The following is a 27,182-nucleotide window of genomic DNA, read 5'->3' as shown; positions in this document are numbered from 1 at the left end:
TCCCAGTGGACTTACAATGAACATTCAGGAATAACTCAAGTAGGAAACTGCGTCTCCGTTTACTTATCTGCAGCCCATGTTACTCTGAGAGCTGGTGTCTGATTGGTGTTGTACCCAGTTAGGGTTTTCTTAAAGTTCTATGCTCCCTTTTGTCTTCAGTTTTGTACTTGTCTGTGAAAATCTGGCATGGGACATTGCCCGTTGGTGCTTGGATCACATCAGGCTTTGTCCTTGCCTTGCAGCTGGCCAGTTTCAATGCCAGAAACCCTGGTGAATCTGATACTTCAGACTTCTCTTCTGCTGTTTGTTCATGACTAACCAATTTCTTTTGTGTATGTCTCTTTCCCCCCTCTATTTTTAATGTTATAAAGTAAATTGTTGTAGTATAAGCAGAAACTGAGCACCATCTGTGATTAAAAGTTTTGTTGTCTTGTGTTAGGATGTCAGTAGTGAAGGGATTTCATCAAGTGTAAAAGCTGGTTGGCAGACTCCGTCCTCTCCTTCATACATTCAGACCGAATTTTACAACGAGTTGTTGTTTCAGAGTTGTTTACTGTGTACATAAAATCCAAGCAGTTTAGTAGCCAAGCGCTTACCAAACTGTATTTGTAATATTATTCTTCTAGACTGTATTCCCTCAATTGCTGTTTTCTAAAGAAATGGTTATTGAATTGTAATAGTATTTCTTGTGATACTTTTCCTTGTCTATTTTCTTTAGGTAGCTCCTAATCAGAAATGTAAGACTTCTACAATATTTATTATCTTGATCTGACTCATTTTTTTTCCCCTTCTGAACTGAGTTTCACAAATGAATATATCCCAAAATACTTGCTCCCTTTCAAACCTTAATGAAAATCTGTGACAAGCTGATTAGGGATATTTATAACAATTCTAGACTTAGTAATAATTTGTCTGAAAAAGTTACTAGATGCTCTAGTGTCCTCTGAACAAAGGAATGATTTTGTATGAGTTGAAATTTGGAGGTAGTAAAAGTGGGATTAATCTATTGCCGTGTCCTGTCGTTCCAGAAGAAGCCCTGGCACTGGTTTGTGATTTTAATCTCTAGGAAACATTAGAGAAGAGGAAATTAACATGATCGCTTGTTGGCTGATTCCTGAGTTGAGCTGAGGGTCAGCAGAATATTATTGCTATACCGTCGTTTCCACATTTGGGTTACTTTATTAAGTGAAAGGACAGTTGTTTCTTCTATCCAAGTGCTTTTGGCAAGTGACAGCCTCTACTGAACTTGGCTCAAACCTGACTCCCTCACTTGAATCTCATGCCATCTGTCCCTGCTCCATCCAGCTTGCATCCGACGCTGTTGCCTTTTCCTGCTGGTCTCTTGTTGCCTTTTATCAAACCTGATTCCACAGTGTGCTCTGGGAATTATTGCAGTCTAAATCAATAGTGTAAGACCATCAAGTTTGCTGTCGCTTTTCTCTTTCCAGCCTCATTCCCGCAGGCGTTATTGCACTTTCACTACCTAGCAGGGAAGTGTAGAATGTTGATAGAAGAAAGGAATACTGAGGTTTCACAGGCATGGGCTATTCCGGCAAAGATTTGTGAATCCTGCCATGAGTATAAAAAATAACACCTCTTAAAAAAAATTATCTTAAGTAAATCTTCAGATTCACGTATTTTTGTAAGGAAAGTACTTGTGTTTGAAGTAATTCTTTGCCTAACCTGATTATTTGGATTGTTACCACTGCAAAATGTCTTGAGGCCTTTGTTCTCCATTATTTGCTATATGGAGGCTGTACAAAAAGAGGAGGGAAATCAAACATAATTGCTGTATGCTGTGCAGAGTAAGAGTGAGGACCGTAGATGTAACATTGCTGCTGGATCCTCTTTGTTGTATTGCAAATAAAAAAATAAATAATTCTTTCCTGGGGAATGAATTTTAGGAACTGCCTGTATTTATTGTTCAGTTGAATATACATGTATAGAGTAAACAAATCTGTAGTAATATACCGTACCACCTTGTTGTTTGTTGTGATTCATTTGGTTTACTCATTAATGAGAGAGCAAGTTATCAATACATCCGGCATGGTACAGAGTCATGTTTCAGCTTGCAGACAGTCAGCTTTTGTTTCAATATTCTGTCCTGTTTAGTATTCAGAGCACGGAGAAGAACGTGATGTAAAGGAATTGGTTTGCTGTTTTACTGACTGACTCGGCCATTTAACTCTGTTCCCTCAAGGCATCAAAGACTGCAATAAAGGAAATACATTTTGCTAGTAACTTTCTATGGAAATAAGTGCAGCTTAATAACTTTTTAAATTAGTGCTAATATTATTGCACAGAGGAGAACACCTTAATTAAACTTGTCTTTTGGTTTTTTGTTTCCTCTTAAGTCCATATTACTGATACAGAAATCTTATGTAAATCTAACCTCTGATTTATTATTGGAGATGAGATTTTTTTTTTGGGGGGGGGGAGGAGTGGTTAAACTTGAAATGTGAATTGAAAGGTGTTTTCTTCTAGTACTATTTCTTGTAGGAAAGCAGAATTTTGCTATGTCTTTATTCCTCCTTGTTTTGAAGTAGGATAAGTGATAAGCTTAAGGCCAGACTTCTCCAGACTTTTATGCTCTATTTTCACAGAATTAAATTTCAGCGCTTTGTATTGTGCATCGCAGTATGCCTCATGCTCCCAGTTGCTTGCACAAAAGGACTGCATGGGAAATGAGTAACTGGGTTCAGCTGTAAAGGACATGAAGTTTGTAGTTAGGCATTGTTTTGGAAACATAATAAAATTTCTTAATGCAAAAATATTAGTGATGTAACCCCCCAAAATTGCTCTTAATTGATTTAGAAAAATGCATCTGTGTAAAAGTGGTGATATGACTGAATTATCTCAACTGTCTACCTTTCTTCATGGAAAAGGAAAGGAGCAGGTATTGGCAGTGGCAGCGGTGGATAATCACATCTTTGGAAGACAGTGGTACTGTGCTCCACAGGTAGAATTTGAAATAGTAACTCAAGTGTAAGCAGCTTGTGTTGAATGTAGGAGAAGTTGGGTCACAGAGATTATTTAGGAGGAAGCAAAAATTCTGCCTGGAAGGAGGACTGAGCTAAAGCTGATTTGGTTTTCCAGTGCTGGTTGAGAATTGCAGTGTCCATCCATGATCAATGAGAGAAGGAAGGAAGGAAAGGGGGACTCAAGCATGGAAAACATTGTGAGCCCCTGAGGGGGGCTGTACTGGACCCAGGTTGACACCTGGGCACCATGGGAGATACCGGAATGAGAATGCAACGCCAATCCCTTTTTGTAACTGGAACCTGGGGTGAGGGAAGAAGCAAAAACAACTGTGGATCATCTGCTCAGATGAGCCTGTTGAATGAGATCTGCTTGTGCGTGTGAGTTGGTGTGAATCCAAACGTGAAATCTTCTGGACCCTCTCTGAAGCATCTGTGAGGAAGAAGATATAGAAGGAGAAAGTTGATTTATGAAAGATGAAAGACTGCAAAATTTTGAAAACAGTACAAAAATGGGGAAGACAAAGGTACAGCACAGGTTATGTTGGGAAGTAAATCACTGAAGATCTTGATGAAAGCTATTCTGATACCATCAGTGAATAGCTTATACAGTTCACGTAGGGTGGGCATAGAGACCTACAGGGAAATGCTGTAAATGCTGTTGTTTCTGCTTGATTTTAAGTAATGTATATTCAAATGTTAAAGGTACATTTTTATTCATGAAGGTGAGGGGTGGTTGTTTTTCAGGGTGTTCCACCTTTCTGCTGAGAGCATGCCTGACAGAAGAGAAGGAGAGGTGACATGGGGAGCATGTGGTCACCAAAGCTGGTGGCAGGAGTAAGGAAAGGGGAGAGCAGGTGTGGAGGCTCTGGGTTATCGCTCGAAAGGGATAATTTTGAGAGCAGTGGGGGGAAATGAAGGGGACGTTGGGGAGCAGTAGGGACGGGCCGACCCTTAAGGGGAGGCAAGCTGGGATGCTGGCAGGCGGCCAGAGTCAGGACCACGCCTGGAGGCTGTGCTCGGTCAGCCTCTGCCCCGTGATCCCCTGGGAAGGCCACGGTGATGAGGCAAGGCCAAGGCCAAGCCAGGGAGACATGTCGGTGGGTGAGGATCCGTGAGGCAGGAGACAGGGCGCTGACAGGTGCCACACAGCCACCACAGGGCCCAGGGGCGAGTGGCTCCCAAGGTGGGAGGGTTGGGACCTCCCTGCTGCCCTTCTCCACCACAGCTCTTTGCCACGCAGGGGCCAGTCTCTGACTCAGTGAGCTTGTTGTGTGGCAGTGGTGACAAAACCAGGTGTTTTGCTCAGGAATGTTAACACACTAATACTGCCCCTTATTCAAGTCATCTGGTGTGTGTGAGCACGTGTGTGGTGGACACCAAATTAGAGCTCAGCAGTTACGGGAGTTGTGGTGGCCTGAATTGTGGGCATCAGGTGGCAGAAGGACTTGGTGAGAACCAAGGAGCATCCTTGTTGGGTTTCTTTGTGTGGCATTTTCACAAGGGAAGACAGAATTAACACTTAGAAATAAAATTTGTAGGTGATGATTAGTAGGTGGTCTAATAGCAAATTCTGAAACTTCATTTCAAATAGTTAAGGAGAAGGAATTATTTAATTCAGTACAAAAGGAAACAGAATCCAGAATCTTGATTATGAAAGGGGAAAAAAAAAAAACAACGCACCAACAAATGTGGTTTTTATAATGTGTGAAGCTGCTTCCCTAAAAAACAAACAAACAAAAAAAAAAGCACAGGAACAAGGATGAGATGGGAAAAAGATGCACATAAACAGAAGTAAATTCCAAAAGGCTGGATGATATGAATACTTACCAAGCAGAGGAAGTGACTTGGCATAGCAAAAGGCAGCAATTTTAATCCTATTTCTAGTGCATCAAAAAAAAGAGAAAGTTCTGAATCACTATCAGGAAAAGACTGACAATAAAATCTGTTAGCTACTGTTACAATTTCTCAGTTTAATATTCATGAGGATCCCATTGTTTGGAACCTCTAAAACAGAATGGACAGACATTAATTTGTGATATTTGGGGTGGGGCATTGGGTAGTTCTCATTTTAAGGGAGTTTTAATCAAGTGTTTTCTTGTGGCTTTTAGTTATATAAAGATTTCCCAGGGAAATATAACTATGGATAGAATTAATATAGCGGTGTCTTGGGCCTCTCAAGAAATGTGTGAAGTCTGACAGATTTATTTAGAGCGTGAAAACTCTACATTTAGATTTATATACTGTGTTTTCCCTCTGTATTTTAATGTTATAGCATACAGTTCTGAGAGAAGCTCATTTTTCCAGAAAGGTGAGTGAGTTTGCACTAATTGATGAATTTACTTTACCTGTTGATAAACCTGTGGAAAAAAGATGTCAATAGAAGCTTGAGTGTTGTATGTAAACTTTTCATAGGCTAAAATAATCCATCGGCAAAAGTCATGTATGGTATATGTATGTATAACCAAAATCAGATCGACTGTGGAGTGCTCAATCTCGCGTTTTATGTATGTGGATCAATATGACCAAGTGTGTATATTTGGATACAATGTCTATGTATTTTGGTATAGAAAGGATTGAGTCCAATCTACACAGATATCTGACAAAACATGTTTGATTGTAATATGCTCGAGGATCCATGTGTTAGCTCTGCATCCCTTTTGGAAGGGTTGGGTTTTTTCAGTTTGAGAATTTGAAACTAAGTGGAATATTGCTTAAAGCTGCCATCAGATGTTACTATAAAATCTGTATTGCTCGCCCAGTAGTTTCAGCTGCATAAATTAAGCCCTGAGAACTTTCTGCAAATTGACCAGAAGGACTGTACTGATCTAGTCTGAATTCCTAATTATGTGCATGTACAAATGTATCCTGTTGTTCCTTTTCCCAAATCCTTTCTTTTTGCTAGCACATATGGTTCAGGAAGATGTTGCTTTGTACCGAAGTCTTCAAATGATGGAGAGCCTCCTGCATATCTTGATGAGCAAAACTAGTGGTGTGTTAAGAATTTTCATTCGAGTGTGTTAGGTAGACTGCTGATGTTGAATAATGCTATAGTGATCACGGCTCTTTGTAAGGAGAATGAGATGTGGTGGGGGAAATTAATGCCTCCTAGTAGACTCGTCTGTATGACTGGGGGAGGAGGGGGAAAGGGGAAGGAGATTTAGGTGTGTGAGATACTGAGTTCTGAGACAGAAGCATAAAATTTCGGAGTTAACTGCTGGCTGGGGTTGTTTGTTCTTCATTGAACTATGTTAAGGTAGATAGCTGTGGAAAGTGTGTGTGGGTATTGGGGGTGGCATGATAAAACTTTTACCTACTTATTGGACGCTTCTCTTATAGAACTTCGTAATGCAACAGAAACTAAATTTTTGGGGGTTCATGAGTACTGCCATCCTCTGGGTTTATGAGAATTAGTTCCCAGAGACAGCTCGGAGAGATGGGGCTGGGAGGCCAGAGATGGAGCACTTCCATGAGAGGTGCTCCCTTTGCTGTTAAGGAAATGCTTGTGCGAGTTGGTTGCCATGTGCAGTTGCTTAGTTTCTTCCCTGTGGTTTTCATGAGATCATCTGCCATGCTGATCCAAAATCATATTATGTGCTGAGAAATAAATGTATTCAGGGATTTGGATGTGTCTGTAGCAGAGGATATTTATTGTGATGGCTATGCAGGTGTTTGTATTTATTGTTCAGATAGTGTCTAGATGTGGTTTGTGATAAACAGATTCCTGAGGCTTGTAGGAAAGGAGATGGAAATGTTTGAAGGCTCGTCTTGAGAGGCTGGGGATGGATTTCAAAGTAGAAATTTCTCCCGCTGCAAGTTTCCAAGGTTGGAAAGTATGTGGCAAATATAATTGTAGAAGGTGAGATGATACCTAGATAGCTCATTCAAAGCTGCAGTTTCTTTCACAGCAGCAGTGTCCTTGCCAGGTAAAAGTGAAGGTCACTTGGGTTAGTGCAGTATTTTTTTGGTTTTTTTCAATGGTCCTTAATATTATGGCTTTTTGAGCATCCTGGTTCTACCATACGTAGCTAAACTGGGTTGTGTGTGGTCATGTGTAAAGTATGTGTGTCTGTTGATCTGACAATGACCTTACAGGCCAGGGTTTGCCTGCGTTTCTTTAGGTTCTTCTGTTTGTTAATTGGATCAGAAGAACAGTCCATCTAGCCAACTACACTCTTTCTAACAGTGGCCTTAATCAGATGCCTAGGTAGCGATTGGAAATTAAGTGTGTGTGGTAATTCCCATAATCATATTAATTCATGAATTTTCTGTACAAGATAGGGGGAGAGTGGGGGTTGTATTTAGTATAATTTCTCTTCCATAAAATCATCTAGTCTCTCAAGATGATTTTTGGTACTTCGGTGTTGATGTACTTTGGCAGGGTGTTGATACATATCTGTTAGTCGCTAATCTTGTTAAATTTTCTTGACATTAATTTGTTAGTTGGAGTTGAAGGCATGTAATTAATGAAATCGTTTTTAAGTCTGAATTTATTACCCTTAACCTGAAGAGTGATTCTGTCATGTGGACTGTTGGGCTCCTGTCTAGTTCTAGGGGAGCTAGAAAGGTTTAGTTCAAAGTAAACATTTGTGCTGCAGTTTATGTACTGTCAATTTATCTTTCCAATCTCCATAAAGAAGCGGTATTTTCGTATTTCTGTTGGGATGATGAACTGAGAGCGGGTACAGGTGGGTCGACCCAAAGATGTACAGGTATTGTAATCAAGTATATGATGATCCTAAAGGTCTTTTCCAACCTGAATGATTCTATAGATTGGCTGGGAAAATAGAACTGAATGCAGCCTCGGCACGTTTTCAGTCGACATCAAATGGAGAGGAGCACTTGACAGCAGAAGGGCAGGGCTGCTGCCCAGGGGGCTTCTGGCTTCCTGGACAAATGAGGTGGCAAAAATCACCAGACACTCAGCCCAGAGAAAAGCCAAACCATGCTTTCAGGCTGCAGCCCTATGTGTCTTTACAAGCAAGGGACTGACTGGCTGGGTCTTCTGCAACCTGAGGATCCTGGTGGGGAGAGCAAGTAGAGTGTGAGCTGGGGGAATGAAGGCTGACTGCGTGTTCAGCTGCATTAGCAAGAGTGCAGCTAGAAGCTCAAGGGAAATATGTTTATTTTCCCATCTGCTTGACACTGCTGTGACCACGTTGGTAATGCTCTGTCCATTTTGGGGTCCCCAAGTAGAAAAGTGGTATCAACAAACTGAAAAAAGTCCATCAGGGTCTCCTCAGATGCTTAGAGAGGTATAAGACATGATACGCAAGGGGAGGTGGAAAAGTCTGGGTTGTTTACTCTGGGTAAGTTTAAGAGGTTAACTGCCATCTTGTAGTCCTTGAAGGGGACAGGGCTATAGAGAAGATGGAGCCAGACTCTTTTTAGGAGAAGAGAAAGAACAGGAAGGAATAGCTACAAGCCACAGCACTGAATTTCTGACTAGATGTTAGGAGGCTGGGCAGTAATTTCAGAAAAAGCTTTAGGAGCAGGCTACACAGAGAATATGCAGTATCTTCATCCAGGGATAGATGATGAGATGTGCGAAGCTTGTTTGGACAAGGTCCAGAACAGCATGATGTACCTTCAGAGCCAGCCTGGCTTTAAAAAGGAGATTTGACTGGATGGATTCTAGAGGTCTCATCCATCCTAAATTTCTCTGTTTCACAGCCTTCACGGAGAAGGCAGATGGAGTTTGGATACAGTTCTGCTTATTCATGAAACTAGATACATTTTTGTGGAAAATATTTTGTAAAATCACCTAGTTTGGTGAAATAATTTTTTTTAGCATTATCAGAACCCAGAATGAAACGGATGTTATTCCAACCTTAATTGTTATCCTTTCTATTCCTTGAATTTAAGCCAAACTAGTTCTGAAACATGTTGCCACAGAGTATTACAGGCATATAACTTGTATTTGCCGGGTGCCAAATGGAAATCACAGTCTCTTAGTGTTGTGGTTTAACCTGGCAGGCAGCTAAACACCACACAGCCGCTCATTCGCTGCCCCCAGTGGGAGGGGAGAGAGAGTCGGAAAAAAAGGTGAAACTCGTGCCTTCAGATAAAGACGGTTTGATAGGACAGAAAAGGAAGGGAAAATAATAATAATGATAAAAGGATACACAAAACAAGTGATGCACAGTGCAATTGCTCACCACCCTCTGACCAATGCACAGCCAGTCCCCGAGCAGCGGGACAGCACCCCCAGCCCACTCCCCCCAGTTCTGTTGCTCAGCCTGATGCCATGTGGTATGGAATGTCCCTTTGGCCCGTTTGGGTCAGCTGTCCTGGCTGTGTCCGTCCCCTCCCCCAGCTTCTTGTGCACCCCCAGCCTCCTCACTGGCAGGGAGAAGCTGGAAAGTCCTTGGCTTAGTGCAAGCACTGCTCAGCAGCACATAAAACATCAGTGTGTTACCAACATTATTCTCATCCTAAATCCAAAACACAGCACTGTACCAGCTACTAGGAAGAAAATTAACTCTATCCCAGATGAAATCAGGGCACTTAGTTTTGCTTGCATTTCCATCACTGAGAAGAACAATTTGGGTTTCTTTTAAATTCTGTTTTTCAGAGAAGGGAAGATCTTGTTATCTGTGAAACCTCCACTTTTTTTTTTTCTTACAACTGATAGAAACTGAGAACTGTGTGCAGAAGTTATGTGTGGGGAAAAAGCTGACATTTGCACAATCAAGGAAGGGTTGTATGATCACAGCATCTCCTTAGAAAGTGGGCTAAAACAGAACATGAATGTCAACCTTGAAAAATGAGAGTAGGTTGGAGGAACATGTATTTTGCTGATGCTTCTGTTAGTTCAAGCAGCTCTGCTGTAGCCTTCTCAGCTACACTTGGACATCTTTCCTGGCAAAATGCCCTGGTGTAAGGTTGTTAGCAAAGCAAGCTCTTCAGTGCAACAATTTTGAGGTATGAAAAAGCTGTTTCTGGTAGCTTAATTTACATGTGGAGAAGTTTTACAAAATGAAAAAGCTGGTTTATTGGACTAAATAGTTTTTCTGACAAATGGTTCTGGGTGTCAGAAGTTGAAATGGGGTGGAAAAGATGATGTAGCTGCAAAGGACCAAGGCAGGAGCTGTGCTGTAGAAGTGATGCAAATCCATTCAGTCCAGCGCAGTTTGAACTGCTGATGTACACCGTGGGTCAGAGCTGTGTGTCTGTCTGCATGTTAGCAGCAGTTACCTCTGAAACTTCCCTCAGTTTAATTTCTGGAAGTGGAGGGTATATCATGCCTGAAAAAACGTGGTGGCCTTCTACAACAGGATTACAGTGTTGGTGGATAAGGGAATGCCAACTGCTATCATCTACCTGGACTTGTGCAAAGCATTTGACACTGTCCCGGATGGCATCATTGTCTCTAAAGTGGAGCTACATGGATTTGATGGATGGACCACTTGATGGATAAGGAACTGGCTGGATGGTTGTGCTCAGAGCTGTGATCAGCAGCTCAATGTCCAAGTGCAGCCTAGTAATGAGTGGTGTTCCTCAGGGGTCTGTACTGGGACCAGTGCTGTTCAACATCTTTGTTGGTGACATAGACACTGGGATCAAGTGCACCCTCAGCAAGTTTGGCAATGACGCCAAGCTGTGTGATGCGGTTGACACACTGGAGGGAAGGGAGGCCATCCAGAGGGACCTTGGCAGGCTTGAGAGGTGGGCCTACGTAAGCCTCATGAAGTTCAACAAGGCCAAGTGCAAGGACCCAAGCACAGGGTGGGCAGAGAATGGGTTGAGAGCAGCCCTGAGGAGAAAGACTTGGGGGTGTTGGTGGACAAAGAAGCTCAACATGACCTGGCAATGTCTACTTGCAACCCAGAAAAGCAGCTGTATCCTGGGCTGCATCAAAAGAAGTGTGACCAGCAGGTGGAGGGAGGTGATTGTCCCCCTCTACTCTGCTCTCGTGAGACCCCACCTGGAGTACTGCGTTCAGCTGTGGGGCCCCCAACAGAAGGAGGACAGGGACCTGTTGGAGCGCAAGGCCAGAGGAGGGTCACAAAAATGACCAGAGGGCTGGAGCACCTCTCCTGTGAAGACAGGCTGAGAGTGTTCGGGTTGTTCAGCCTGGAGAAGGCTTCCAGGAGACCTTACAGCAGCCTTCCAGTACCTAAAGGGGGCCTACAGGAAAGATGGAGAGGGACTTTTTGCAAGGGCATGTAGTGATAGGAGAAGGAGTAATGTTTTTAGACTGAAAGAGGGTAGATTTATATTAGATATTAGGAAGAAATTCTTTGTGATGAGGGTGATGAGACACTGGAACAGGTTGCCCAGAGAAGCTGTGGCTGCCCCATCCCTGGGAGTGTTCAAGGCCAGGCTGGATGGGGCTTGGAGCAACCTGGTCTAGTGGAAGGTGTCCCTGCCCATGGCAGGGGGGTTGGAACTGGGTGATCTTTAAGGTCCCTTCCAGCCCAGACCATGATACGATTCTATGAAAGCCACTGGCAGCTGAGATTCCCACCACGGGCAAAGATCACTGTCTGCATCTCTGCTAGGCATAGTTTTCAGTCACGCGCACAAGCCATCATCAGCTTTCTTGCCTGGAAGGTTTGCTTGCATGGCTTTCAGGTACGACTGGTGTCCTTGTAGCTCTGGCAGCCTCAAAGAGGTAAAGACACAGTGCCACTGCGTACCATGCATGGGAGATGGTCACAAACAGTGGTGGCAGGAGGGACAGCGAAACATAGCACTGGTTTATCTGTAGTGTGTCTATGCAGCAACTCAAACCTGAGAGATCAGTGACGTCTGCTGTGCAGAAGGCACAGATACACAAATATAAATCTAGCTGATGATTGTCGGCTAAATTCTACAGCAAATCTCAGGTAGTATGAGTAGGTACAAAGAAAATTATGCATCTGCGCTGACAACCACATCTCAGAGGAGATAGCTTTTATTGGTCTGTAATATTTACTGCAGTTAGGACAAACAAATAACAGACGATTTCTAGGGTGGCATAGTCTGTAAAAGGTTGACAATTTTTTTCAACAATAAAGAAATATGCCATTGCTATGAGGGACTTCTAAGTGGTTACATTTTTCTGCATTTCTTTATCCTTGCATTCTTCTGTCAAAACATTAGGATTTTTTTTTTTTTTTTGTCTTCCTTTCAGTGGCCAATCTGACCTTTTTGTAAGCTGTTTTCAGTTTTATGTTTTGGTGTTCAGTCTGGTACACTTGAATTCCTTCACATGAATCAGATTTTGCCTTTGCTCCCTGCATGTGATTTTTGTCCCATCCCTTCTACTCCCTGAAGAAAACCAATCCACTGACTCTGTTCCTTGTGAAATGTTTTACAATCCTGTCGAAGAATCTTGAATATGCTGCTCTGGAAAATGAAAACATTTAAAGTTTCAGACATAATGATACAGAAAATATTTCGAACTTGAAATACCCTGTAATTGGAACTGAATGACCTACTACATTATTGGTAGTGTTTCTTGTTTATAAACAAGTGGCAGACCAGTGGAAGGTAAATGCCTTGTTGTGCTTGTTTGATTATAAAGAATTGATAAATCTGTTTGGTAAATGTATTGGATGATTTTGGAAATATAATATTTGATTCTGTGAGGCACTGAATTATTGCACAATGAGTGCAAGTGGTCTGTGCTGAGTGACAGCAAACAGGATCTTTACAGACATTGTTTTGCTTGGAATAACTTCAGCTTTAAGAAAAATCAAAGAACAGTTAAGGTTGCTAAGTGACAGCAAAATATTTATCTGTTATTTAGAAAATCGAATTGGTTTATGCAATGAATAGTAAAGGACAGCATATATATTGTGTGCTACCCACATGCTGTATAGGACCATTACTGTACACAATGAAGACCTGCATAATTCAGCACAGTAACCACAGCAATCACCCTGTCTTAGTGCTGAGATTCTCTAATACTATTTATTTAGTCATCTTCATCAGTAGAAAATCTCTCAAGTAATTTTCTATAAATGAACGCTGTCCATCTCTGCTCTGAAACACAATATTCTTGTGTAGGCAGATTCTGGAAGAAGAGGTACAGTAGGGGAGAAGGAGGGGAAATGGAGTGAGAATTGCTGTTTATAACTAGCTGTTTGCTTTGCAGGGTTATTCTCATCACCAATATGAGATAAAGCTCATTAAAAGCCAATGATGTGGCACAGAAATTCTGTTTTTCTGGAAGGTGTCATGGTTTAACCCCAGCCAGCAACTAAGCCCCGCACAACTGCTCGCTCGCTCCCCACGCAGTGGGATGGGGGAGAGGATCGGAACAGTAAAAGTGAGAAAACTCAAGGGTTGAGATAAAGGCAGTTTAATAGGGAAAGCGAAAGCTGTCCGTGGAAGCAAAGCAAAACAAGGAATTTATTCCCCACTTCCCATGGGCAGGCAGGTGTTCAGCCATCTCCAGGACAGCCGGGCTCCATCACGTGTTGGGAAGACATTACTTGGGTAGACAAACGCTATCACTCTGAACGTGTCCATGTCATCCCGTCGTGTGTGTGTGTGTGTGTGTCCCCGCCCCTTTCCTTCTTCCCTCACCTTTATATGCTGAACATGACATTGTATGGTATGGAATATCCCTCTGGCTGGCTCAGGTCAGCTGTCCTGGCTCTGCTCCCTCCCAGCTTCTTGTGCACCCCCAGCCTCCATGCTGGGGTGAGAGGCAGAAGAGGCCATGACTGTGTGAGCACTGCTCGGCAGTAATGAAAAATCCCTGTATTATCAACGCTTTCCAGCACAAATCCAAAACGTAGCCTCATACTAGCTACTGCGAAGAAGATTAAATCTATCCCAGCCAAAACCAGCACAGAAAGAGGAGATAATGAACCTAGGGCTCTGTGTCCTGCTCCTGGCTCTCTCGGAGGAGGTGTGCGTGTGGCTTCCCAACATCCAGCTCCGTGCATAAAGCCCTCCCTGGCACTGTGGGGGTGGTGAGGAGCTGTGGTTACAGCAGGACTGGTCTTGGATGAAGATTTGGTTGTCTTTTGAGTCTTGCTCGGCAGAGGAGTGAGAGTTGTTCCAAGCGCTGTTAGGTGCTGTCCTGCCGTTCCTAAGGTTCTTTTGGGAAGAGGAAAGCCTGCTGTGGTGGGTTGACCAGTACTGTGTGCAGCTGAGCTCAGAGGCCCCGCAGAGGAGGCAGAGGGAGGGAGTCAGGGAGCTTGACATCCTTGAGCATGCTGCTGCATTTGGAGGATTTGAGAAGGTGGGGAGACAAGGGAGATGACAGTTACGTCAGCACTTAACCAGCTACCTTTCAAAGCTATGTGAAATCATATGAAACATAAAAAAATCCAACAAAAAACATGTAAGCCACATGCATGCTGCTCTTGCAGGCCTGTGGAGCTTAGGTTGAAAACTTGGTTTGATGTGCGAATGGACCTGTTGAACGTGTAGTGCCTTGAACACGTGGTCTATTTGACATGCTAGGAAATTAGTGGTAGTTGAATTTTTTCATCCTGGAAGTGTTGTGTTAAATTGAGCATCACTGTAAATGCACCTGTTGCATTGTCCAGGTTTGGTTCTGGCTGAGGGTATGGGCAAGTGGGATGAACTATTAATAGTGAAACTCAACTCACGACATCAGAAGGTTAGTCCTTGGCATAATTTTGACTCTTTTGGGGTTTTTTTTGGGTTGGTTTTTTTTTCCCCCTTGACAAAGAGCCTGGCAAGACAAGAAACAGTTATGTTCAAAGAATTGTGTGAAAAGTTGGATGTAAAAGGATTTATTTGTACCTTAATTTCTGTTCATTCAGGAGATGCAAATTTATCTCCTGACTGAAGTGGGAGAGACAGCTGTTTCAGGGCACGCTCATCAGGTTATTTCTTTTTTCAGTTTGCTCTCAAAAAGTGTAGTTGTGGCTAAAGTTGTCCAAGAGCAGCTGCTGCTGGCCAAAGGCATTGGACAAAATGGCATAGTTTTGAAATAACAAAACTTCTTATTTTTAGGAAGTGTTTAGGGACTTAAGTCATGTTTGGTGCTTCAGATCGCATACTCTGCCACCGAGAGTTCAGGAGTGGCTCTTTGGTTGACTCCTCCCTATCCATTATTATTTTTTTTTTAGTCTGCACAAGAAGTATTTTATCTAGCTCCATCTGTAATTGCAGTCCTCACCTCCTGCTGTTTTCTTAAAATAGCCATACCGTCTGAGAAAGGGTAGTTTCACACGACAGTGTGGGAGTCGGGAAGATCCTTGCGTTAGGGTCAGGTGTTTGTTGGCACTTGCAAGAGGTCCCAGCTCCGAGTGGGAAGACGTGCACCCCGTGATTTCTTCTCTGCGCTATTTCCGAGACGGCCAGCAGGTGGCAGTGGCTCGGAGCGTTGGTCCCGCAGTACCAGCGCTGGGGCTGGCTGCACCTGCGGGGGGCGGGGGCACCGCGCGCGGCCGTTGCAAACCGGCGTCTGCGCTGCTGTGGGGCGGGGGGGGGAGGGGCTGGCTGTGACCAACACGCCGGCCACCTTTGAAGCTTTACCGTTTTGAAGGTCAAAGTTTTGTAGGAAGCGCTGGCGCTGTGAGTTACGTCTTCGCCGGCTGCTGTTGGCTGCATACGTTTAGGGCAGTAGTGAGCTGCTCCGTGTACTTCGGTAGTGAGAAGCAGGTGAAAATTTCGCTAAAGCTAGCGTCAACCTGAAACTAGGGGGTTATTTTTTTCCTTCTGTCTTTCAAAGAGAAGATAAACAGTATTACTGTTCCAAATACATACATTTTTCCTTCAAAATTTTGGAGTTTATTATTTAATGAAGTACAACATGTGACATTGGAACAACTCCCTTAACGGCCAGATCTGTTTGGAATGCAACTTCTTCAAAAAATAAGACAGCAAATTTTGTGTAAAATCCATTTATTGAAATTATTTAAAGACGTGAGTGGAGCTAAAAGACAAATGCTTCTAGGTTTCCATACCCAAGTTTCACTTTAGAAGAGACAAAGCAAATCTTTATATCAGTCCTCAAAGAGGAATATATTGGGACATATAAAGCTTCTTTGAAATGTTAAATGCGAGAAGAGAATGTTTTTAATAATTAAGTTCCTGAGGCTACTTTGATACCACTGTGTTACTCTGTAAATTATGAAAAGTTAAATTGCTACTGTAACTTGACAAAAAGTTGTGGGTTTTTTTTAATAGCTCTTTGAGAAGTTTATTCTATTTTAAGTATGTTTTCATTCTTGATAGTCTGTTAAGCTTAGCAAATTTAAAGGAAAAAATAATTGTTACCTGTTGTGAAAGGCACAGGGATGGAGGGGAAAAGGAATTTTTATCTGTTGCGTGACAGCAATACAGAAAAATTTGAAGGCTGCTAATCTTGCTTTTCCTTAAAGGTGCCTTTTCTTATCTTCAGTCATTCTTCAGAATGCAATCAAGCCTGATATTCTGAGACGCTGGAACTTAGTTATACATTCTCCCATGAAGCAGCAGTAGTTATTTATGAAGTATCACACAGAGTTATGACAACGGATTTTGTACCGCTGAGAATGCGAAATCCAAATAAGCAGTACAAACCTGAAGCAGGTTGATGGCAAGCATCAGAAGCAGTAAGGCTTTACTGTATGCTTCAGGTGATATTCAGAGTTCAGTTTACCTTTGAGGGTACAGGTAGTAATGTCAGTTTTATTTTTATTTTAGTTTTGCTGTTCATGGATCTTTCTATTGGAATTAAAATGCAGACACAGAGGCACTGACAGTACAGATGTAAAGAAGTGGTGAGGTACCGAAAGCAAAGGTCTCGTGTATGGGTCTTGCCGAGGGAAGGGTGCGTGCCGTGGAAAGGCAATCCTACTGCAGAAGGTGTTGAGCTCTTTTATGTGAACTTGTAGCAGACAGAATCGGTCAGGCTTATTGCCCTTAAGTTTAAACATTTCACTTGGGATCCTGGCTAAGCGTGATGTCCTCATCTCTTGCTCGTTGTTAACCAAGATGGACAAATTCAAAGGTAGCCCAGACTGGGGTAGGCTGAGCTGTCTGGCGGCATCCAAGAGTTAATGTCCTGCACAGGTGCCTGCTTCTCTCCATTTGCTATTACGACATTCTAATGTGATTAGGCTTCCCTTTTTTCTCTGCGTTTCTAAGCTACTATTTCTACTGTTCCTTTTGTTTTGTTTCATTTTTAAATGCACTTGGCTACAAATTGAAGTGTTAATTAATCCATTAAAAATGATCAACATTAAAAAAAAAGTAAGGATTCACTGTACACTCAATATTCTGACAAATTAAAAAAAAACCCCAGAGGAACTGTACGCTACAGTAGACTACTATTAATTATTCTGTGTCTTGACAGTTAACAGAACTGTGTCTCTATATATGACAGTACTTGAGACCTATAAAATAGACTTCAGATCATCCTTAGTGCAAGGTGTAGCTTTTCATTTTTTCCATTGAAATTATTACTATTTTTATTTTTGCAGGAGAACTTTATTCTCTTGCACATCCAGATTTTGCAATGCAACGTAAGTTAAGAAATGTACAGTAATCCTAAAATGCTACTCAACCCTTAGAATTACTTACTACCTGAAGTAGTGAATATGAAATTCATATAGAAATATTTTAAAGGCATTTTGGTTTGCTGAACTATGATGGTTAAAAATGAGGAAGACAGAATTAAATTTATATTTCATTGCCTTATTCATAATGTTTTTGTTTGATATGTGGGTAATAGACAAGCAAATCACCTAAAGAATGAAGTCTGCAGGCATGAAAACACATTTCCATAATTGCCTTGGCAGGAAGCCCACATGTTCTCATGGCAGAGCTGTGAATATTCCATGGGATGAAGGAGCTGCTTGCTTGGCGGCGGTGCACCGTCTGCGGGAGTGCTTGGCTCTTCAAGTCCCCTATGAGAACAAGTGCATGCTGAAAAAAAACCTCAAACCATCCTTAGCAATTTGCATTTTCCAATATCCCAGCTTTGTCCAGTATCTTTAGAAAATGAGAGAACAATATGGAGAATCAAATAAAGGGAAAGACCTGTCTTGCGTATCTGGGAATAAAATTTGATTTCTGTTAGAAACAGTTAACCTTTGTGGTGCAGGTTCTGTGCAAGAAATGGATATCTGGCAGACAGGTGGATAGATGCCATTTTTGATGTATGTGCAGACATAATACAAATACTCCTTCCCCATTGATTTTGAACGAGCAGTGGTACAGGCTGGCAATGTGTCAGGGTTGGGCTGCTGCTCTCAAGAGCTCATGCAGGAAATTTTCCAAGTCACAGCGATCTCTGTTGAAGTTTGCTTGCCTCAACAGGAGGCCTTTTCTTCTGTAGGGGATTCCTGGGACTTGTTCTGTATGACTAATCGTTTTGTGGAGGAACTGAATTGTAATGTATTTTTAACTAGCTTGGTTTTTTTTTCAAAGGCATAGTTCTTTGGTTTTGCATTGCTACTGCCTACATTTTACCATTTTTCAGAGGATTTCTCAGATGAAGTATTTAGATGTTATCTATACGATTGTTTCCTGTGAGAACAGCTTTCAGGTTTGCATTCAATTTGGAGAGAGTTTTGCTGTGAACTGCTACATGTTTCATAGAAGCATGTGACTTGACAAACTTAGCAAATTTTATCTAGGATGAAAATCCCCCCTTGATATGAAGGAAACAGAAATTTTTCCAAGGTTATCACATTATCAGGATAGTAGTAATTTTGCTAACCTTGCAACAGTGTTGTAGCTCAAAAGCGTTTACACTAGAGACCTGAGGTCACCATACTGTAGATGCCAAAAAGTTCTTTTGTAAGAAATGGTGATGCAGTTGGGGTAATGTTATTTATTGCGGGTTAGCCATCACAAATATTTTCAATGCTGTATGTTTATTTTTGGGGTTTTTTTTTTAAACTAAGCAAAATACAACAAAGTTGAAAAACCTTTTCAATCAGTTGTGTTTGAACTTCTTTAATGTTAAATTTAAAGTTCAGGAATACCTACTGGAATAAAGGCTTTACATGAGTTTAAGTTCTGGGAATGCAAAACAACTATTTTTAAGTGTTGCTTTTTTGTATTAGTATGTAAGAAGCAGTCTGCTTTGATGTGACATTCTAACTTCTCACAGATTTGATGAAGAGAAATATCTTACTGAGTATTTCAAGAGCTGATAGGAACCATGGCAAAAGGCCTGTGTCTGGATCCCTAGAGAGCTTTCAAATACTGCTTTTCCCCTTCACTTTAAACTTTGATAAAAATGGTTTGATTGCAAGGTTTAATCATATAATGTTCTCTGCCAGGACTCTGTGACAACGGGACATTCTTTGACTATAGCCTGTTGTGGAGGGATACGATCCATTTGTGTAGAAGAGGCAAAGGAGTCTTTGGCTGTAGGCTGGCCAGCTTGGTGAGGCGGGCATTAAAGTGAAGGACTCGAGGGGAGTGGTCCAAAGTGGCAATGCTCATGCCATCGCATCCAACTGGGGAATAAGCCAGGGCATTCAGGGCAGTAATATATGTTCCTTAGCTGCCTCCCAGGATGAGTGCTGGAAGGCCAGCCACCTCAAGGGTGTGTGTGGCTATGGTGGATCATCTTGCACCCCTCCTGGGAAACCTGCATGCTCAGTTACCCCTCTGAATTGCCTGCACCCAACACATGCAGCCTGGGGAATAAACAGGAAGAATTAGAGATCTGTGAGCAGTCGCAGGGCTGTGATCTCATTGCAGCTAAAGAGACATGGTGGGATAGCTCGCATGACTGGAATGCTGTCATGGATGGCTGTGTACTTTTTAGGAAAGACAGGCCAGCAAGGAGAGGTGGTGCAGTTGCTTTTTATATGGGAGAGCAACTGGAATGTGTCGAGCTGTGCCTAGGGACAGATGCAGAACAAGTCAGGAGCTTATGGGTGAAGATTAAGGGGCAGGACAACACGGGTGACACCGTCGTGGGTGCTTGCTACAGGCCACCTGATCAGGATGGAGTCAGTGGGGCCTTGTACAGACATTTGGAGGCAGCCTCACAATCACAGACCCTGGTTCTCGTGGGGGACTTCAACCACCCTGATACCAGCTGGAAAAACAGTGTAGCTAGGCTTGCATGGTTCAGGAGGTTCCTGCAGAGCATTGATGATAATTTTTTGACTCAGTTGGGGGAGCAGCTAACAAAGTGTAGTGCTGGACCCTGTGCTAACAAAGAAGGACTGGTTGGGGATGTGAAGGCTGGGGGCAGTCTTGGCTGCAGCAACTGTGAGGTGGTGGAGTTCAGGATCCTGCGTGGAGGAAGCAGGGCAACAAATAGGATTGCAACCTTGGACTTCAGGAGAGCTAACTCTGGCCTCTTCAAGGACCTGTTTGGAGGAATCCCATGGATCAGGTCTCTAGAAGGCATGGGGGATCCAAGAGAGCTGGCTAATATTCAAGCATCACTTCCTCTAGGCTCAAGATTGGTGCATCCTTATGAGTAGGAAATCAAGAAGGGTCAGGAGGCCTGCCTGGGTAAGCAAAGAGCTTCTGGCAAACCTCAAACAGCAGAAGGACATTTACGGGATGTGGACAGAGGGAGAGGCCACTTGGAAGGAATATGGGAACATTGTCAGAACATGCAGGAAAGCAATGAGGAAGGCTTAAATCCATTTGGAATTAAGTCTGGCAAGGGATATCGGGGACAACAAGAAGGCTTCTTCAAGTACATCAGCAGGAAAAGGAAGACTAGGGAAAATGTGGGCCTGCTGCTGAGTGAGGTGGGTGCCCTGGTGACAGAGGGTGCAGAGAAGGTGGCATTACTGAATGACACCTTTGCTTCAGTCTTTACTGCTCAGGCCAGTCCTCAGGAATCCCAGGTCGTGGAGGAAAGAAAGGAAGCATGGAGAAAGGAGGACTCTCCCTTGATTGAGGAGATAGGGTTAGAGATGAAATTAGGCAAACCTGACACCCACAAATCCATGGGCCCCAACGGGATGCACCCCTGAGTGCTGAGGGAGCTGGCAGACGCTATTGCCAAGCCACTCCCCATCATCTTTGAAATGCCATGGAGAACAGCAGAGGTGCCTGAGAACTGGAGGAAAGCCAGTGTCACTCCTGTCTTCAAAAAGGGCAAGAAGGAGGATCCAGGAAACTACAGGCTGGTCAGCCTCACCTTCATCCCTGGAAGGGTGATGGAACACCTCATACTGGAGGTCATCTCTAAGCATGTGGAGGTCATCAGGAGTAATCAACATGGATTCACCAAGGGGTAATGAGGCCTGACCAACCTGACAGCCTTTTGTGGCTGAGTAGATAAGGGAAGAGCGGTGGATGTGGTCTGCCTTGACCTCAGCAAGGCTTTTCACACTGTCTCCCATAACATCCTCATAGGTAAGCTCAGGCAGCGTGGGTTAGAGGAGGGGAGAGTGAGGTGAATTGAGAACTGGCTGGATGGCAGAGCTCAGAGCACTGTGATCAGTGGTGCAGAGTCTAGTTGGAGGCCTGTAGCCCCAGGGGTCAGTGCTGGGTCCAGTCCTGCCCAACCTTTCCCTCGGTGCCCTGGATGAGGGGACAGAGGCACCCTCAGCAGTTTGCTGGTGATACAGAACCGGGAGGAGTGGCTGATCCCCCAGGAGGCCGCGCTGCCATTCAGCCAGGCCTGGACAGGCCGGAGAGCTGGGTGGAGAGGGACCTGATGGAGTTCAACAAAGGCCCGTGTGGGGTCCTGCACCTGTAACCCCAGCACCAGCATGGGCCAGGGGTGACCTGCTGGGGGGCAGCTCTGCGGGGAAGGGACTGGGAGTGCTGGTGGGCGGCCAGTTGCCCATGGGCCAGCGGTGTGCCCTGGTGGCCAAGAAGGCCAGTGGGATCCTGGGGGGCATTAGGAGGATTGTGGCCAGCAGGTCGAGGGAGGTGATCCTGCCCCTCTGCTCTGCCCTGGTGGGGCCACGTCTGGAGCGCTGTGTCCAGTGCTGGGCTCCCCAGTTCAAGGGAGACAGGGAACTACTGGAGCGGGCCCAGCGGAGGCTACAGGGATGGTGAGGGGACTGGAGCATCTCCCCTGTGAGGGAAGGCTGAGGGAGCTGGGCCTGTGTAGCCTGGGGAAGAGACGGCTGAGGGGGGATCTTGTCAATGCCTACAAATATCTTAGGGGAGAGTGTCAGGAGGATGGGGCCAGGCTCTTTTCAGTGGTGCCCAGTGACAGGACAAGGGGCAACGGGCACAAACTGCAACACAAGAATTTCCTTCTGAATATGAGGAAAAATTTCTTGACCTTGAGGGTGGCAGAGCACTGGGACAGGCTGCCCAGAGAGGCTGTGGAGTCTCCTTCTCTGGAGACATTCAAAGCCCACCTGGACGTGTCTCTGTGCCACCTGCTGTAGGTGAAGCTGCTTTAGCAGAGGGTTGGACTAGATGATCTCCAGAGGTCCCTTCCAACCCCAACCATTCTGTGAGTCTGTTTTCAAAAGGTACTCAACTTCATTATGAAGTCCAGTAATTGTAATTTGGTAACAGTCTTGGAGTCTTGTGGCTGCTCTTCCCCAAGCTTAGTTGTTTCGTGTCATTCGTAGTGGCATAACAATCAGTGCCCAGAAGTCCATTTTCTTCACGGTGAGCGTGCTTGTTAAAACATGCCAATGGTAGGACCTTTAAAATTACTTCAAAAAATTGAGGCATCTCAGTTGTTTTTCATGTATTTGAAGGCTGAAAAAAATTGAAATATTTTAAGACTGAAGAGGTAGGTTTTATTAGGTGGTGCTGCTGCCATGGGAAAGGGCAGCCATTTTATTTGGCATGTGAATATAGAATACTGCTAAAAAGTATCCAGATGGATTTACTTCTAGCATCCCGAGGACACAAGGGAAAGAGGAGAGATTTAGTTGTGTGCTGTGTGCATGAATGATTGCTGCAGCAACCTGGCTTGGGCATGTGGGACTCTGAAGAGCTGCTACTTCACTAGGGAGCCAGGTGGCCAGGGAGCCTCTGCCTTTTCTCCCTGTTCACAGCTTCCAAGTGTGTATACTGCTGCATATTTTAACTTCAAGACTAACTGCATTTATTATTGTTCTCTCCCCTCTCCCTTTTTTTTTTTCTTGCACAGCTCAATAAGCAGCAGCTACAGATCCTGAAGGAACGTTTCCAGGCCTTTTTGAATGGGGAGACACAAATCGTAGCAGATGAAGCATTTTGCAATGCTGTGCGAAGTTACTATGAGGTAAGTTATGTGCTTTGTTTTCTGTATTGTCTAAGAAGTTTATAGGATCTCTTTTAATGCATATAAAAGGAAAGGAATTTTAAGTTTCAAAGGCTGTGAAGTTCCAAACCTTCTTGAAACAGCTTCCTCCTACTGCATTTTCTGTTTTAAAATTTGAAATCCACTGCCTGGGCACAAGAGATAAATTGAACTGAAAATATCCACCCTTTTTGAAGAAGGAAAAAAAACAAAACCCAAAAAACAAAAAAACAAACCCTGAAGAAAAGACAAAATGAAAAAAAACTTCTGGTGCTACAAATGTTTCTGGCAGTGTTTGATACAATCACTATCTTTGTCTCCATGCGTCTAAGTTACCTCTTTTAATCAGTGCCTTAGTTGTACGTTACCATCTTGAGAAATATGTCTTCTGATTTTCAGTTACCGTTTATAGTTTTTTGTAGAGGAACCACCTGTTCCCTTCCCAAAGAAGAGAAACTTTCAACACAGCTGGGCCAGCTCTCAAGTTCTGCAGTGACCTGCCAGGCATGTTCAGTGCCTTCAGCCACCAGCGCAGGTCTTTAGATGTGGTTTTAATTGCCTAAGGGACGGGTCCTGTTCCAAACTAAGAGGACAGTTCACTGTCCTCTTTGTTACATCAGCAGCTTATGACTGGAGAATTTATTTCTTACTCTGCAAATGGTACCATGAATTCATTTTGTCTCATCTAACTTCAGAGTTCCTCAATGAATTACAAGGGCTGTATGTTAAACTAGTGTTTCTTTTGAAGGGTCTTCCTCCATATGTCACTCTACCACACCTTTGCTCAATCTTTTTGCGTTACTTTTCATATTTTATTTGTCCTTTTTCTCGGTCAGATATTCCTTACTAGTGAACAAAACTTTTCTTCATGGAGAAAAAGATATGACTTATGTCCTATAGCTTGTTTTTATCTACATTAAATTGTGTTGCACAAAAAAAAGTCAGGGGTGGACAAATGATTTCCCTGTTGTACGGAAACGTGAGAACTCAATTTGAGTTTTTCCAGATCACAGGCTGATCAGTGCTGTGGCAGTTGAAATGAAGGAAATCTCGTAAAGACATTTGTGACAGAGTGGGGGTGGGTCTGCAGGTGAAACGAGTATATGAACATTTGCAACTACGTAGGGGTGCAAGAACAGTACAGAAGTTGTTGGAAAGTGATCTTTTTTTCTGTATAACTGATGAAGTTAAGACTGGGAGGAAGGACAATTTGGAAAATGGTGCAGGGCAAGGCTGAATTAAGTTAGCTGCCCAGCAGTACATTTCAGAGGAGCGGGATGTCTCAAGATGCTGAGCATGGGGTAGAATTGAAAAGGACATAATGTTTATGGTTCTTTCTTTCAGCAAGCTGTGTAAGAAGCTTGATGTGTTAGAGGAAGTAGCCTGCTCTTTGGAAAAGATGTGATATTGAATAAAAATGATTTTAAAATAAACACCTAAACAGTAACCGTCCTGTTAAGGTTTACTTTGTGACTCTTATTAATGAGATTTTTGGACCCATCAAGAAATAATTTTTTCAGCATGTCCGCTGTTGCAATGAAAGGCTATGCATAATAGTCCAAGATAGCCCTATAAAATGGAAGATTCAAGTTCTCCAGCTATTTTCAGCCATTTGCCACTTTGAATTAAGTGTACAAATGTTCTAGCTGTCCAGTTTCAGAGGTTTCCAAAAATCTCATCATCGCTGTCAAGGCTATAATGACACCATGGGCTAGTGGGATCTTCATCCCATGTTTATATACTGCGAGCTCTACTAGCTGTAATTTGGTTCTTCAGTTTTTGTTGGTTTGTTTTGGTGGGTTTTTTTGTTATCATACCCCCCACCCCAATTCCATTTTCCATTCTTTCCAGAAAATCCCTTCCAGACTTGCACCTTTTCCAGTTGTGCCGTTTGAGTCAGCATGTGGTAGTCATTTTTAATTTCTTTTCAGGGCTGTAGTAGATAGTCACCAGTATGCAATATTAGATTTAATGAACACTGCAGTGATGGAATCCAGCTGGAGATCTAGCTCAAGCTGCAGCACCTCTTCAATGCATTTTAATCAATTTTTATGTATTTTACCACATATTCTCATATCATTGCTTACATGTGTCTCTTGTGCCTTTTTCATTTGCTTTATTATCCATTTGTTGAAAATATTAATCCCTGTTACTTCTTTGTGTGTTGTGTTGATGCTGTGCTCTGATGCTTTCTCATCTTTGTCTTCTGCATGTGGTCCATCAAATCTGTTTGATGGTGTTTGTTAGTACTTTGAATTACGGACATCTTGTTTGTTCCTGTCATGCAGCATCTCATAAGCCTCAGTGTTAATTTCTGTGTACTTTCCTTGCTCAGCTACAGTTCAGTTTTATCTGACATGGAAGGAAACAAATACGTGGTCTGCACAGTAATTATTTTACTCTGAAAATGATTAATTTGCCTTTAATCCTATGCCATAGTCATGGTTTGAGACTTAACGCAATATTTCTTGCAAAGCCAGTTGATTTTCCACACCCAACTCTTTAACTTTGAATGTAAAAGAAAAAGTTTGTTTTGGCCGTGTGACATAAATCCTGTATCACTAGTTGCAGGTGTTTTGAGTCACTACATTTGTCTGTAATCACTGGGTGTCTTCAGAATTTGTCCTCATAAAAATTTAAGAGTTAAGTTTGAAAGATTTAGGAACTTACTATACTTCAGTCTTTGGTTTACTTTTCTAGAAATATTTGCTGACAGAGTAATTTCTTTACTAAATAAATGAATATTAATTTCAGCATCAGTTTCACTGTGTTGTAAGAGAGTCAAGCTCCTCTGTCAGGACTACTTGTGCAAGTTTAAACTGCTCAGTTTTGTTGCCTCATCCTTCCAGCATTATGTCTTTTCTAATGCTACTGTGGTTTTTAAGACTTCCTATTAATATTCTGGCATTGTTTTTCACTCATCTTAAAAATCAAATAGGAAAACTGTTCATAGGAAGAGTTGCATAAACTCTTCTTTAATTCTCCAGAAACTATCATTTTAGTGTTATGTGTAATCTTTCCCTAGCGTTCCACCACACTTCCTGAAAGTCTCATTGAAATTTAGCAGGTTTCATTTTTGTATACATATAGTTAAGATTGTCTTGAGTAATTATTTCCTCTTCCATTCCAGTTTTAGAGAGGGTATGGAAACATTTAGTCCTCTTTCTGTAATCATTCTCTGAGAATTAACACAGGATTTTTTCTGTGGAAAATTCCATTACAGACATTGAGCCGGGTTCTAATTGGTAGAACATCAGATGTTGGTGATGCTTTTTGGATAAAGAGAAAAATTCAATCATACAGCAATTTATTATGAGTAATTATATTGGACACACTGCTAAGTGTAAAATTGAGAAAGTGACTTCTGAAATCGTCTTTCTCTGCATATTTCATCCCAGTTTTTTAATGAGTTATGAGAAAAATAGATAATCTTTCATTCATCAACTCTTGCATGCTTTTTCAAGGAGGTTGGAAAATGCTCTTGTGCAGAGCCCCAAGAGGTTCCTTTGCCACCTTTAATATACATACCTTCTATAGGGTTGTATATATCTTGGGCTAAACTCACAGTACTAATTCTTTAGTCTTTAATTTACAGTGTTAGATACAAGTAAAATGGGTGCAAAGAACTGTAATGAATGTTTGAAATACTGTGAAAACTTTTTCAATATTGTAATGATTGCAGGTTCTCAGGTTTTCAACTCAAATGTTTAAAGCATTGTGAAGCTGCAAGAAAATTTATGTACTGATGTTTTTCCTGGTTTTCTTGCTGCTTCATTTTAAATACGTGGTTCTAAACCATAATTATTGCGTGCTGCTTAAATCTGAACGTTAAATGCAGGATCTGTAGCAGTTAGCACTATGAGGGGTTTTCAGAATTTAAAATCAGGCTTAGTTTTACTGTACCAGTTTGTGATTCAGAGATCATATCTACTTTAATTTACATTTAAATTCAGGTGTTGTAGTCCTTGGCAAGTTCAATTGTTTCCTGCCACAGTCAAGCAATAGGAAAGAGCTGAGGTATGGCCCATAGCAAAAATTGATGAGGCAGGAGATTCTGTACAAACCTAGCTAATGGATCAGCACTGCCTGGCTAGGGGGAGGGTTTAAAATAAAAAGGT

The 27,182-nt window shown here is 42.6% G+C and overlaps 1 protein-coding gene across 2 annotated transcripts in view; it reads left to right on the top strand.

The window, feature by feature from the left end:
- Positions 1 to 27,182, top strand: part of CADPS2 (calcium dependent secretion activator 2) — a 323,412-nt gene that overhangs the window by 46,624 nt on the left and 249,606 nt on the right. For both annotated transcript variants that reach the window (XM_055712157.1, XM_055712158.1), the window contains exon 2: positions 22,933 to 23,046. In XM_055712157.1, the coding sequence (XP_055568132.1) occupies positions 22,933 to 23,046 (114 nt within the window). The remainder of the gene's footprint in view (positions 1 to 22,932; positions 23,047 to 27,182) is intronic.

The sequence above is a fragment of the Falco cherrug genome, chromosome 5 (assembly GCF_023634085.1).
Source record: "Falco cherrug isolate bFalChe1 chromosome 5, bFalChe1.pri, whole genome shotgun sequence".
NCBI classification, from domain to species: domain Eukaryota; kingdom Metazoa; phylum Chordata; class Aves; order Falconiformes; family Falconidae; genus Falco; species Falco cherrug.
The sequence above is the reverse complement of the archived record's forward strand: the minus strand, read 5'-3'. Positions and strand labels throughout refer to the sequence as shown.